General features: G+C 36.7%; 1 protein-coding gene across 1 annotated transcript; it reads left to right on the top strand.

Annotated features, from left to right (window-relative positions):
• The first annotated feature begins 1,090 nt into the window (after nt 1-1,090).
• Defb110 (defensin beta 110) lies at nt 1,091-4,732 on the top strand. The gene is given in 2 exon segments (XM_032899484.1): nt 1,091-1,226; nt 4,590-4,732. Coding segments are annotated over 2 exon segments (279 nt in total).
• Nucleotides 4,733-14,831: the final 10,099 nt, after the last annotated feature.

Here is a 14,831-nt window from a genome sequence, read left to right as displayed (position 1 = left end):
TCATTATGCATAATATCATCAAGTCTATAAGTTCACCTATCTTTGTTTTCCCTATGATACCTGGGATGAAAAGGTAGGGAAATTTCAAACCAGACCCATATGATCTTCATGAAGCCCATGCATCTGCACTTTTCTTTCTATCACATGGACTATTTCTATGGGACAAATAAATCATATTTGTCAGAGCAATGTACAGTCCCTTACAGTAGTAGTAATATTTCTGGGTCATATTTGAAGTGAAAATGCTGAACCTCTGTTTAAAACCTATCAAACCAGACACGAGGGGTCTGAAATTCTCAAACCTTAAGTGAACAAGTCATCTTGGAAATTATTGTGTATGTAAAGTTTAAGAACCATAGTCCCACATTTTTATTGTTTTTGTTTTTGTTTTGTTTTGTTTTGCTTTTTTTTTAGTCTGACCCTTCTGTAAGCTGGGTCAACTCCCAGCAATTTCTTTTACTCTATAGAAGATAAACAATCTGATTGAATCTGACATCACTTTCCAGTCCATAAATAGGATGATGAAAAGTATTTTATTTTCAAGTTTGAACTGTATGTTAGCTAATTAATTAACCATTATTAAAAAGTGTGAATGCCTTCCCTACAATCATCAGTGAATAGAGAATTCCTGAATATGTTATATGTAAATGATTGTATCTTAGAAGAGAAACAAATCAATTGGTTTCTGGGCCTCTAGCTATGAAATTTGTGAAAACATGAGAATTCAATTGATACCTCGAGCTCTAACACCCTGAGAGACAACACTGAAAGACAGCAATAACAGGTACATTTGGATAGTTAGCTCAACACGTCATATAAATGAGGTCATGTAGCTGTAATTTTTAATATTTCTATTTTAACAATCACTTAAAACAATTATTTCTTATTAAAATAGTGGAGAAAAAGGTTGACTACTGTCAAGTTCTGTGAAAATTAATCTAATTAGATTTTGCTTTCCTAAGGAAATATACTAGGAGTAATTTTCTGATTGTGTTCTTTGAAAATGGGAGGAATCGCCCACACAGACAAATAATTTGGGTTTTCGCAAGCTTCAATAGCTAACGATGTTTTCCCAGATCTATAAATAGAAATGGTCATTGTTTCCTGACTGCAAAACAAACTGACTTTCAAAAGAAGATCTGTTGCAACTTCTTGTCCAAGAAACTGTACCATGAAGTTTCATCTACTTTTCTTTATTCTGCTTTTTTCAGTCACAATACTAACAGGTAATATGAAAACCTTTTTTGGCAGTATTTGCAGTAATGCTTTTGGGAGGCATCGCTTGCTGTTTGTGAAAAATATCAAAAAATCTATAGGAATGAGAATACTATGATTCTGGATTTATTATGCTAGTCTTGATTTGCTCCTATAACAGAAACCAGTTACTAAGAGGAAATAAACACGGTAAAACAAGAATAAAATATAGTCCGGTCAATAAAATTGCATTGATACTGATAATTCTTACTGCTTGTAGACATTATTATGCATATGAACGTTGTAACACCTAGTGGGATTGGCTTCCATTGTGTTCATATTCCAATATGGTAAAGTCTGAAATGATTACAAAGTTTAGAATGAAAATAAGTATAATCATCCCTTACCTTGTTCAGAAAAACTATTGTTGGGCATTATCACCATAAAGGTGTAAATAACTCAATTTTAGAATATTTATTTCAGTTTCACTGTACTCTACAACAGTAGGCAATGAATGAAGTCCTTTTTAGCACTCTTTTCTCAAATGTCCAAGCCAATTATGACCCTTGTTGGCCTTTTGTTTGCTCAATTTTGTTTGTTTTGTCAGTAAGTTGCATTGTCTTTTTTTTTTCTCAATACAATTTCTCCAGCCTGATTCAAAGTTCTAAACAAGCACATAATTCCTGATGTCATTCATATGACAATTTTCTCACTAGAGCAATACTTATTTCTTGTCATGATCACCTACTATGTTTAGGTGAAAATTTTACCCCGTGAACTATCTCTTTCCATCAGGTATGAAGTACATATGCTGATTCTCTTATTAAGTGATAGGCATGCATTAACTTCACAAAGTCAAAACAAAAATGCTTATTTTGATTATTTATTTTTATTAATTAATTAATCAATTCATTCATTCTTTCATTGTAGACTGTTTTCCCATCATGTAGTGTAAGCATCATATGGCCTCCAAAATGTAATAGTTTTTCTATATTTTCTGCAGTAATTTATTATATAAATGTATTTCAGTCTTTATCCTCTTTACAGTATATCTCTTCACGTGCCATCACTAATAATAGCTACTGATCTATTCCGTCAACAAAGAGAAAATAACATTCATTACAGGTTTGGAAATTATATCATTTAGATAATAAAGTGGCATAAATTATATTGTTTTTCAATCCTTTTAAGTATTATTTCTTTTACTTCCAGAAGAAAAATATGCTTCTTTAAAATTACACATGACCTACACCTATAGAGAATTCATTATTACAGACAAAAATATGTGAAGAACAAATACTATCATTATGTCTGGATGTTATATTCTTTTCAAACTCAGGAGAGTTATAATATAATTTTAATGGCAGTTAGTAGGTTTATTTTCAGTTTATATTCATTAGTCTATAGTAATAGAATTAAAATAAATAAATCATACATCGCCAGAGCTGGGTAGAGCTGAGTGTTTAAGAGTGCTTACAGTTCTAATCGAATTTTGTGCATAGGTCCACAGTTCCTAGCACCCACAGTAGATATTTGAATTTCACTTACAACCTCAGCTCTAGGGGATCTGATGATCCCGCTGTCTTTTATATGAACCTTCATGTGTATGGTGTACATAAACTATTGCAGGGACAAATACAAAAATAAAAATAAGTAAATATTTAAATATATAGTGTGTCACTCTTAAAATTGTATAAATTATTTTCTTTAATTTTCTAATTGTAATATAAAATTGCATATAACATATTTTGATTCACTCTCCATTCCTCCTCCCAGTAACCTATTCAAAATCTACCCACCATATTCACTAATGTTCCAAGTGCCTTCCTTTTTGTATAACCCCATGCCATTATATTACCACTGACTAATGTCCTTAAAATCTCTATAGAGGGAATTTCTATTTGTATAACAGCTTTCTTCTGCGTGCTCTACAAACTAGAAACAAAATACTTTTTTGTTGCTCCATTTTTTTCATCATTTTCTAGCAAACTGGAAATAGTTGTACTATCGGTTTCTTTTTTTTTTTTTTTCACGGAGCTGGGGACCGAACCCAGGGCCTTGCGCTTCCTAGGCAAGCGCTCTACCACTGAGCTAAATCCCCAACCCCAATAGTTGTACTATCAATGGGCATTTTTTAAAAATCCTACTTATTCTATGAATATAAGACAACATGTTTTTGTATTGAAGAGAACACATTGTCATTTTTCCCTAATGTTTCAAAAATCAATAACATAAATAAATAAATAAATAAATAAATAAATACATACATAAATAAATGTAAAAAGAAGTTGCAGGTAATAGAATTATTTTGGGAATCATTTTGTTCAGATTTATACTGTATATTGCTATAGATTAATATACTCATTAAATAAATTCTTTATCATATTAGAATATTGTCATATAATTTCAGTTTCATAAATATACACAAGAACATGACAATGTTCACCATAGCAAAATATCACAATTGGTAGAAATGGCTCATGGCTTCAACTACAAATTCTTCAATTGCTCTTTTTATTCTGATTCAAAAGGACAAAGGCCAGTGTTAGTAAACTTCCTTTTTCCAAAGAAATAAGATAAGTGGGTATTTCATCTTTTATGGAGCCTATAAGCTCAACTCTCATTTAAATATAAACATTTATATACAATGCGTAAATTAGTATGTGCCAATGAAAACATACACCATTAGAAAATGGTGGTAGGGTGGATTTAACCCCTATGCAAATTTATTGCTTATCAAGGTTAACAAACATAATTTTGAAGAATGCTTTTTTAAATAACTTTTTTTCAGAAGTGGTACATTAAGTTTAGAAACCATGCATGAGCTGAAAATGAATGTAAATTCAAAACCGTCCCCTCTCTTACTCCCTCCCTCCCTCTTTTTCTCCCTCTCCCCCTTTTTTGATCAATATTTCTGTTACATATAGATATAATTTAACTAATACATTTGGAAAAAAGTCACAAAATGTCCAGGAAAGTTGTGAGCATTTGAATAATTTGTTTAGCATCACATAATTCTAAATATTTTGCAATATAAAGTTAAATTGCAATGAAAATTTTAGTAATGATTAATGAAGGCACGGGATTCAGGTTAGTTATTTATGAGAGCAGAAAAGGGAATTCCTAATTTTATGAACAGTGGCAGAGAGAAGGCCAGACAGTGTAAATCCCATCTTTCCATTGTCTTCAGGATCTGTCGTTGAACCATCTCTGCACAACTATTTAGTCCCAATACACTTTCTGAGATAACCTTTATATTAAGTGATGGCAAATTCCCTTAAACTTTCCCCAGGATTTGAGAATGGTCATCCTATAATCCTTTGTCTCTAGAATGATCTCCTTATGGCTATGTTATACATTGATTCCTAATTCTAGTCATTCTTTCCTTCTTACAGCCAAAAGGAGTTATCCTGAGTATGGTAGCTTGGATTTGAGGAAAGAATGCAGAATGAGTAAAGGACACTGTAAACTTCAGTGCTCTGAAAATGAAATTAGGATTGCTTTCTGCATAAGACCTGGAACACACTGCTGCATCTAGAATTCAAGATGGAGGACGAAAAGAGACACATGACCCAAGAAGAAGAACAAGTCTAATTAAGTCTTCCATGCAGGATTTTCAAGATATGTGTGTCTCTTTAAATCAAAAATAATTAAATATGATTTAATTCTGAACTTTTCAGATGTGGTCCTAGCTCATGCATTAACTGGTATAATCAAAAATATGCTGAGACAATATTGGAAAAGTTTCTCAAACAGTACTCAGAATTTTGTGTCTTGCAAGAGTTGACATCTTAATAGGATGGGAACACCTAGGTCAAAAAAGAGGGAATGTCCCTTGAGATACAGCCTTCCAGTAAATATACAGTCAGTTTTTTAGTCCTATGAAAATGTATAAACTACTAGAATTTGAGATTAGATATTGAGAACATGAATCATTTTCACGAGAGACAAAGGGCTTAAGAGACAATAATCAATGCATGAGAACAAAATGAGATTTTGGCATTGCCATTAGTGTCCACTCGATTTCATTACTTAGTGGAGGAAAATATGAATCAAAAATTATGAAGGGCATTTCAGAAAGGAGAATGCAGGTATCATTATTTTGTATCAAACTATCAATTAGGCCTGGTAACTTGGTTCTACTCCTTACTGCAATTATAAGAGGAGACACACATAAAGAAGCAGCACACATCTTCAAGTACAGTATAGATGCTGTTTAGCCTCTATTTACCTTCGCATCTCATTTGGCCTCTGAGTACAGTATTCTTTCCTGTGAATCAACACAATAAATTTATATAATACCCATCCAGATTTTTTATTTCTAGCATAGCAGCAAAATTTAACCATTTTTATCAATATCAAAATTCTTGTGAAACAGTCACTAACTCAATAAAATAGAAAGGTGTTAGGAAGATTAATTAAGGAAAAGGGAAATTGTTAAAGACTCATATGTTTACTACATTGTGAATCAGAAAGAGAGAAAATACATAACTTATTTTATTGTGGCCTTTCTATGAGTTCATTCCTGAATTCAAATGAACATAAAAGGTGTGAGCAAGTTCATAGTTAACATTGCTTACAACAGTGTGATACACATGGTAGTAATGTTTTCACCACAAAAATTATATTTATATATATAACCAACTTTAAGTATTATAACTCAATGAATTCATGAGCTCCATTATGAAGTCATAATTTTCTAAGCAAACATTGGACCTTTTAGTATAATTTTCCTTCTTCAGACTTTAATAACTTTAAATAGTCTCATTATTTTATGTTTTCCCTTGTAACATACAAACTCAAAAGTATTTTACGGTTCTCATTTGTAGAAGTTTTTCTCTGCCTTTTCCTTCTTGGCCATGTCGTTTGAACAATTCTCTTTAGAAGACCTACACTCTGCATTGCATGACACGTCTTAGCAGCTCAGGCTTTTCCCCACTAGATGCCAACAGCACCTATTCCTTTAAAGATGAAAATCAAAATGCGTACATGTCTAGATAAATATCTTCTTAGAGGACTGAAACACATGAGGTATAAAACATCCATCCTCACAGAAATTAAAATTTTAAATGAAAACAAAATAAGCACTAACATTGTCCTCTGATCACTAATCACATTCTCTGTGTCCTGTGAGAATAGTTTTTCAAATATTTATTATACACATTTATATTAGCGGGGGGTGTATTGATAATTTCAGGAAAAAAAAGCAGACAAAAATTTCTGCATATATATTAATCACATCAAGGAAGATACTAGAAAATTATGACTATGGAGTGAATATTTAGGATTTTAACTAATCTGTTATTGAGTCATTACTACAAGTCTACTTATTATAGAACACAGAGGTGTAATATGCCATCAATATATGGATCCCAGAATTTAGCTGAGGAATATCTACCAAGAAGTTGAAGCTGGTTAGGTGTTCTTCTGCCAACAATGTAGCTATGTCTGCATTTAAAGCAGGCTTCTCTATCATGTCTGAATCTCTATCTACCCTGTAGTTGTCAGCTTAGAGAAACCACATCCTTCTCAGGTTCTCAGTTGTACGTTTCAAAACTGTCCTAGATTTTCAGTTCAAAGCAAAAAGGCTACAAACTTGAAGAAGATACATGGAACCTTTTTTTTAATCTGAATTTAAAACTGAGGAAGGTTGTCTGTGCTTGTAACCCTATCATGGTGGGGCAGAGTGTGAGAGATTTCTGACCAGACAGGTTAGCTGAAAGATAAGCTACAGATTCAGATGTTTTCTCAAGGAATGAGGCAACTACAGAGGAAGAATTCTGATGTTCTTTAGCTCTACCTGCATGTACACATGCGTACACAACTGCATACTCATTTGCATGCTACACACACACACACACACACACACACACACACACACAAATAAGTGAAAATATGAAGTTGAATGCATTCTTGGTATATTAGTGGTTACTAGAATCCATCAAAGATTGACAAAGAGGAGGACAAAGATTACTCCCAGATTTTTGTCTGAGCTATCATAGACTGAGTTTTGTTACTTCTTGAAAACATAGAGTCACTGGAACAAACTCACTTAATAATGGCTTATGCTCTAAGATCAAGAATCGACAAATGGGATCTCATAAAACTGCAAAGCGTCTGTAAGGCAAAGGACACTGTGGTTAGGACAAAACGGCAACCAACAGATTGGAAAAAGATCTTTACCAATCCTACAACAGATAGAGGCCTTATATCCAAAATATACAAAGAACTCAAGAAGTTAGACCGCAGGGAGACAAATAACCCTATTTAAAATGGGGTTCAGAGCTAAACAAAGAATTCACAGCTGAGGAATGCCGAATGGCTGAGAAACACCTAAAGAAATGTTCAACATCTTTAGTCATAAGGGAAATGCAAATCAAAACAACCCTGAGATTTCACCTCACACCAGTGAGAATGGCTAAGATCAAAAACTCAGGGGACAGCAGATGCTGGCAAGGATGCGGAGAAAGAGGAACACTCCTCCATTGTTGGTGGGATTGCAGACTGGTACAACCATTCTGGAAATCAGTCTGGAGGTTCCTCAGAAAATTGGACATTGAACTGCCTGAGGATCCAGGTATACCTCACTTGGGCATATACCCAAAAGATGCCCCAACATATAAAAAAGACACGTGCTTCACTATGTTCATCGCAGCCTTATTTATAATAGCCAGAAGCTGGAAAGAACCCAGATGCCCTTCAACAGAGGAATGGATACAGAAAATGTGGTACATCTACACAATGGAATATTACTCAGCTATCAAAAACAATGACTTTATGAAATTCGTAGGCAAATGGTTGGAACTGGAAAATATCCTGAGTGAGGTAACCCAATCACAGAAAAACACACATGGTATGCACTCAGTGATAAGTGGCTATTAGCCCAAATGCTTGAATTACCCTAGATGCCTAGAACAAATGAAACTCAAGACGGATGATCAAAATGTGAATGCTTCACTCCTTCTTTAAAAGGGGAACAAGAATACCCTTGGCAGGGAAGAGAGAGGCAAAGATTAAAACAGACACAGAAGGAACACCCATTCAGAGCCTGCCCCACATGTGGCCCATACATATACAGCCATCCAATTAGACAAGATGGATGAAGCAAAGAAGTGCAGGCCGACAGGAGCCGGATGTAGATCTCTCCTGAGAGACACAGCCAGAATACAGCAAATACAGAGGCGAATGCCAGCAGCAAACCACTGAACTGAGAACGGGCCCCCCGTTGAAGGAATCAGAGAAAGAACTAGAAGAGCTTGAAGGAGCTCGAGACCCCATATGTACAGCAATGCCAAGCAACCAGAGCTTCCAGGGACTAAGCCACTACCTAAAGACTATACATGGACTGACCCTGGACTCTGACCTTGTAGGTTGCAATGAATATCCTAGTAAGAGCACCAGTGGAAGGGGAAGCCCTGGGTACTGCTAAGACTGAACCCCTAGTGAACTAGATTGTTGGGGGAGGGCGCAATGGGGGACGGTGGGAGGAACACCATAAAGAAGGGGAGGGGAGGGGATGTTTGCCGGAAACCGGAAAGGGAATAACACTCGAAATGTATATAAGAAATACTCAAGTTAATTAAAAAAAAAAAAGACACAGGAAAGAGTTTGTAAGCCCTTTATATTTCAGATACATGTAAACTATGTTCCCTTTCTCTCTGCCTACAAGTAAATAATATGGAATGAGGAGATTCTTAGGAAATTTTGTAAAATGATCCAGACATGGGGTGAGGGAGCTTCCACAACATGTAAAAATGTGTAATCATCACTTTTTCTAGTTTGGGATAGGGTTTCTATGTGTAAAACTCACTTTTTAGACCAGGATGGTCTCGAACTCAGTGATCCGCCTTCCTCTGCTTCCATCTAGCTCTTTTCTTACGTGTAAAACAAAACGACAGGCTAGATGGCTCTTTCTACTGAGAGTCATTTCATCAAGCCTGTTGGGGATTGGTTCTATTGCTTTTCTTAATTCAGCTACCAAAATCACACACATGCAAATCATCTTGTCCAGATGCTGAGCGTCCCTGTCCCCAGTTGATTTTCGATTGGTCAATAAGTTTGCTAACAGCCAATGGCTGGGTAGGGAGATGGAGGCGGGCCTTTTAGATTTAGCAGACTAAAAAAGAAGGGAAGAAGATGGAACAGAATCACCATGACAGGTAAGCAAAGAGAGCAGGCCTAAGAGCTGCAGGAGAGATCTCATCCAGCTACAAAAGAGTCAGGGAAGCAGCCCCAGGGCCCACTCCACTCACTGGGTCTGGGGTAGCAAGAAAAAAATATAGATAATAAAATGTGATAACTCAGGAATTTCAGAGGGGGAGTGGGTTAGCCAGGTGGCGTAAGGAAGAATCCCGGCCATTCCACTGTTAAGACATACTAAAATTAAAGTCAATGTTTGTGTCTTTCATGTCTCGGATCTAGAGAACTCCGGCAATTGGCAAGAAGTTTGATAAAGACCTCAGAGCAGTTAACAGATTACCACTACACAGGCCAATGTGTGTTCTGGCCTTACTTGGAGAACTTCCTTTATTTTGGCTTCAAGATTTAATTAAAGTCAAGTTATAATTCCTGCTCCAGAATAATAGTGAGTGACAAAGGTATACTTTTGTCTCAGTGTCACAGTCTTCTCTGTCTGTCATCTTCTCCTTTGCTTTCACGGCTATATAGGTTGTTTTGTTCTTTGCATTAACTAAGCCTCGGTTTCCGCATTTTTGATAGGCATCAACACAAACTGGAGTGACACTCAGAGAAAACTGTGAGGAAATTATTTGGAGAAAATATTTCTGCTCATCAGCCACACACACCCATTCCTGATATAACTCTGTGTTTCTTTATTTATTTTTAATTTTTGTTCTCACGTGGCATGAAGTGTTTTATTTTTATTTTTTTTCACAGTAATCAAATTAAAATACTTCTTGTGGAAATCTGTTAATGTGTAGTGTAAAATGTCCACCTTGACGAGACTATCCACTTAAGTGTCTTAACTGATAAAGCAAGGTGACTCTTAATCTGCTGCAGATAGTACAGTCTGGATTTATGTCAGGGGTAGGAGCCTAACATGTATCAGCTCCTTGTTTAACGCCTAACAGAGCCAGAAAATAAACAAACAAAAACTTTCCTTGAGATTCTGACAAATAAAATTAAAGCCATCGTATATGTAAGTCAGCAAATAGGAGTACATAGACATACACTTTGTAAATTTGAGACATTAGACATTAAGTCAATCAAGCTATTCATCAAGAATGGCAACAGTGATCCAGGTTACAGGAAGAAGTGCAACTCACTAACATAGCAATCAAATTCAGAGCCATGAGTCAACAGCAGAGTTCTAAGATACTGTTTCTTTCTTTTCATTTTAATTGGCTATTTTCTTTATTTACATATAAAATGTTATTATCTTTCCCAGTTTCCCCTCCAGAAACACCTGTACCACATCCCCCATCCTTGTGCTTCTATGAAGGTACTTCCCCACCCACCCACCTACTCACTAACTCACTCACTCACTCACTCACTCACTCACTCACTCACTCACTCACTCACCCCATCCGGCCTCCCCGCCCTGGCATTCTGCTACACTGGGGCATCCAGCCTTTGAAAGACCAAGAGCCTCTCCTCTCACTGAGGTCTAACAAGGCCCATCCTCTGCTACATATGCCCCTGGAGCTACAGGTCCCTCCATGTGGACTCTTTTGTTGGTGGCTTAGTCCCTGGGAGCTCTGGGACATCTGGTTAGTTAATATTGTTGTTCTTCCTATGGGATTGCAAACCCCTTCAGCTACTTAAGTCCTTTCCATAACTCCTCTGTTGGGGATCCCAATTCAATGGTTGGCTGAGAGCATCTATCTCACCTCTGTATTTTTCAGGCTCTGGCAGAGCGTCTCAGGAGACTATATCAGGCTCCCGATAGCATACACTTCTTGGCTTCAGCAATAGTGTCTAGGTTTGATGATTGTATGTGGGATGGATCGGGATGGATCCCTGGGAGTGGCAATCTCTGGATGGCCTTTCTTCACTCTCTGCTCCACATTTTGTCTCATTTCCTCCTGTAAGTATTTTGTTTCCCCCTCTAAGAAGGACTGAAGAATCCACACTTTGGTCTTCCTTCTTCTTGATTTTCATGTGGTCTGTAAATTCTATCTTGATTATTCTGAGATTTGGGGCTAAAATCCACCAGTCAGTGAGTGCATACTATGTGTGTTATTTTATGATTGGGTTGCCTTGCTCAGGATGATATTTTCTAGTTATATCTATTTGCCTAAGAATATGTGAAGAATATATTGCTTTTAATAGCTGAGTAGTACGAATAAGACTTCTATGAACACAGTGAAGCATGTGTCCTTGTTAAATGTTGGAACATCATTTGGGTAAATGCCCAGAATTGATGTAGCTGTGTCCTCAGGTAGCACTATGTACAATTTTCTGAGGAACCGCCCGATTTCCACAGTACTTGTACCAGCTTGCAATCCAACCAACAATGGAGAAGTGTTTCTCTTTCTCTACATCTTCTCTGGTATCTATTGTCATCTGAGTTTTTGATCTTAGCCATTCTAACTGGTGTGATGTGGAATCTCAGGGTTGTTTTGATTTGCATTTCCCTGATAACTACTGGGGTTGAGAATTTCTTTAGATACTTCTCAGCCATTCGATATTCTTCAGCTGGGAATTTTTGTTTAGCTTTATACCCTAGTTTTAATAGGGTTATTTGGCTCTCTGGAGTCTAACTTCTTGAGTTCTTTGTATATTTTGGATATTAGCTTTCTATCAGATGTAGGATTAGAAATGATCTTTTTTTTCAATCTGGTGGTTGCTGTTTTGTCCTATTGACAGTGTCCTTTGACTTACAGAAGCTTTGCAGTTTTATGAGGTCCCATTCTTCTATTGTTAATCTTAGAGCATAAGCCCTTGGTTTTCTGTTCAGGAAAATTTCCCCTGTGTCCATATGTTCGAGATTCTTCCCAACTTTGCCTTCTATTAGCTTCAGTGTATCTGAAGATCCTTGTGTATGTGAAGATCCTTGATCCACTTGGACTTGAGCTTTGTATAAGGAAATTTTGGGGTCACTTAAGGATACTATTATATCCTCTGCAAAGAGTGATATTTTGACTTCTTCCTTTCCATTTTTATCCCTTTGACCTGCTTTTGTACTCTAATTGCCACATCAAAGGAGAACTCTCTGGCCATCAAACAGAACATAGAAATCATAAAAAGAGTCAGGTGGAGACAGAGAGATCTGTGGGCTGTGTGCTCCAAGTGAAATGTTCCTGACTAGGACACAAATTGTTCAAAATCTTTCACCCACAACATTTTGATATGTCCCCACAGATTATGTAGAAACAGGAGCGATGATTTAAAAACAAGATTAATGCAGCATTTTAAACTTCTAGAAAATTAACATTGTAACATTTTAACTTTAAAAATTTTCTGTTTATTCTTTAAACAACAGAGAATCAGTATTCTATAAAAATGCTTTAATTTTTTAAAGACATATCTATGAAGTTTTCAAGTGATTGTCTCTGTTGAGTCACAGACCTCAGGGACCATCTAAGATTTTAAAGATTAGCTTAGTCACCAGTCATTTTCATGGTATGCATGAAACTCTGGGATCATTCCTCAGTTAGAGAAAAGAAAATGCAAGAAGCTAGGCAATCAAGATGCAAGAAGTTATGCATCACAGATGAAGTATAAACATTCACGTGCCTCCTCTTCTAATGTCTATCTTCCTGTATCAATTTTTACCATCTGAGTGATGTTCACTTCACTGTTTTAAAAAAGAAATTAACAGCCTAACTCTGTCTCCTGACAACTGTTTAACAAAATGTATGCACTCATATGTGAAATTTATTTAGAATTTGAACAGTGAAAATATTTATTAAAGTTTGAAGTTTGATAAAAAAATGTGTTGTGAATTGGAATGATTGATTGATTTCGAAAGAACTTCACATATAGAGATTTTTAAATAGAAAAGAATAGTAGCCTGAAGTATGTGAACCCACAGGTAAATGGGTGAAGCATTACGCTTCTGCACTTTTCAATCAGAAATATGGCAGCTGAGCTGGACCTCTTAGCATGTGGCTATAATTCCAGCAGTCCGGAGCCTAAAAAGAGTCCTAAGTTCAAGACAAGTCTGGGTTACATAGTTATAAAAGAGGAGCTTAAGGTAAAAAATTAAATATTTCAACTCCTTATTTTCCTTAAAAGCCTTTGGAGGAAGGTTTTTACAGTAGAGAATGATTTTCAGGAGACTGATACTGAGAGACAGCTCACAGAGGAAATTCTTTTGAGTTTCTCGCCCAGGAATAAAGAACAAAGACAAATATAAGGTCCCTTGGAATTTTAAAACCCCCTCCCTCCTCTCCTCCTGTTCCCATACTCCCAGTTCTTCCTCTTCTTCCCCCTCCCCTTCTCCTCAGAGGAGTCACCCAGCCCCAGGCAGGTACCAACCAACCCTAGCACATAAAGTCTCATTAGGACTAAGCACATCATCTTCCACTAAGGCCAGACAAGGCAGCCCAGCTACGGGGTAAGGAGTCTAAAGGCAGACCACAGAATCCAAGTCAGAGACAGCTCCTTCTTCAATTGATAGGGGACTCAAAGGAAGACCAAACTGCACATCTACTGCATATGTATAAGTGGCCCAGGTTCAGTCCATACATGCTCTTTGCTTGGTGGTTCAGCCTCTTTGGGCCCCCATGGGTCAAGATTAGTTGGTTCTGTAGGTCTCCGTGTGATATCCTTGACCCCTTGAGCTCTCAATCACTACAGAAGTTTTTGGGACAAATCCCTGAACTCTGCCTAATGTTCGGCTGTGGGTCTTTATATCCGTTTCCATCAGGTGCTGGATAAAGCCTTTTCACAGTCTGTTCTTCTTTCTCTTTCTCTCCCTGTATCTTTTCTTCTTAATCTCAGTCTTTTTGTCAGCAGTTTTCTTTTTGACTTTACCGATGTCTTTAATGAACTTGTAACACCTGCTTTGGGACTTTTATTTTTCTGTTCTAAGTGGCCAAATAGTGGGGAAATGTGACTGTTCTCTGAATTAAATGGGCATCAGAAGGCACAAGAAAAATCACACCACTCTAAATTCCCATGTAGCACTGTTCCTTCAGAACCAAGATGGAATCTAACGTAAGCCTAGGTAGGAAGCAGAAGATATGAGATTGTTGTCAATGTTAGTTATTTGGCAAAGGATCAGAAAGAATACTGGGGACTGGCTCTGCTCCGCAGTGATCAGATTTAGGCAGCAGGGGAAGCTTTAAAATGCCGAATCTCAGCGAAAAGGAAAGACTATGCTGAATTAGTTTAGAATTACTTCTCCGTTGTTCAGCCACAGAATTACTAAAAAGCCTACGTAGTCATCATAATTTCTATTTCCATACCACTGCAAAGAGTCCTCCATTTATAAGCGAAAGGGATCTTTAACTTTTATGTTCCCTTACACCTCATTTCCCCTAGTTTTGCTTGGTAGCTATGACAAACAGCCTGACCAAATGTAATATGTAGAAGGAAAGGTCCATGTGAATTATGTTTCCAGGAATTCAATGCAGAAATTGAAGCCAGGACTTTACGTAGAACCAAAGAGATACGCTATGGTTTGACTTCCTTATAGTCTCATTCTTACAAATTTTCTTTGCTTCTTTCAA

The sequence above is a fragment of the Rattus rattus genome, chromosome 4 (assembly GCF_011064425.1).
Source record: "Rattus rattus isolate New Zealand chromosome 4, Rrattus_CSIRO_v1, whole genome shotgun sequence".
Lineage (NCBI taxonomy): Eukaryota > Metazoa > Chordata > Mammalia > Rodentia > Muridae > Rattus > Rattus rattus.
The sequence above is the reverse complement of the archived record's forward strand: the minus strand, read 5'-3'. Positions and strand labels throughout refer to the sequence as shown.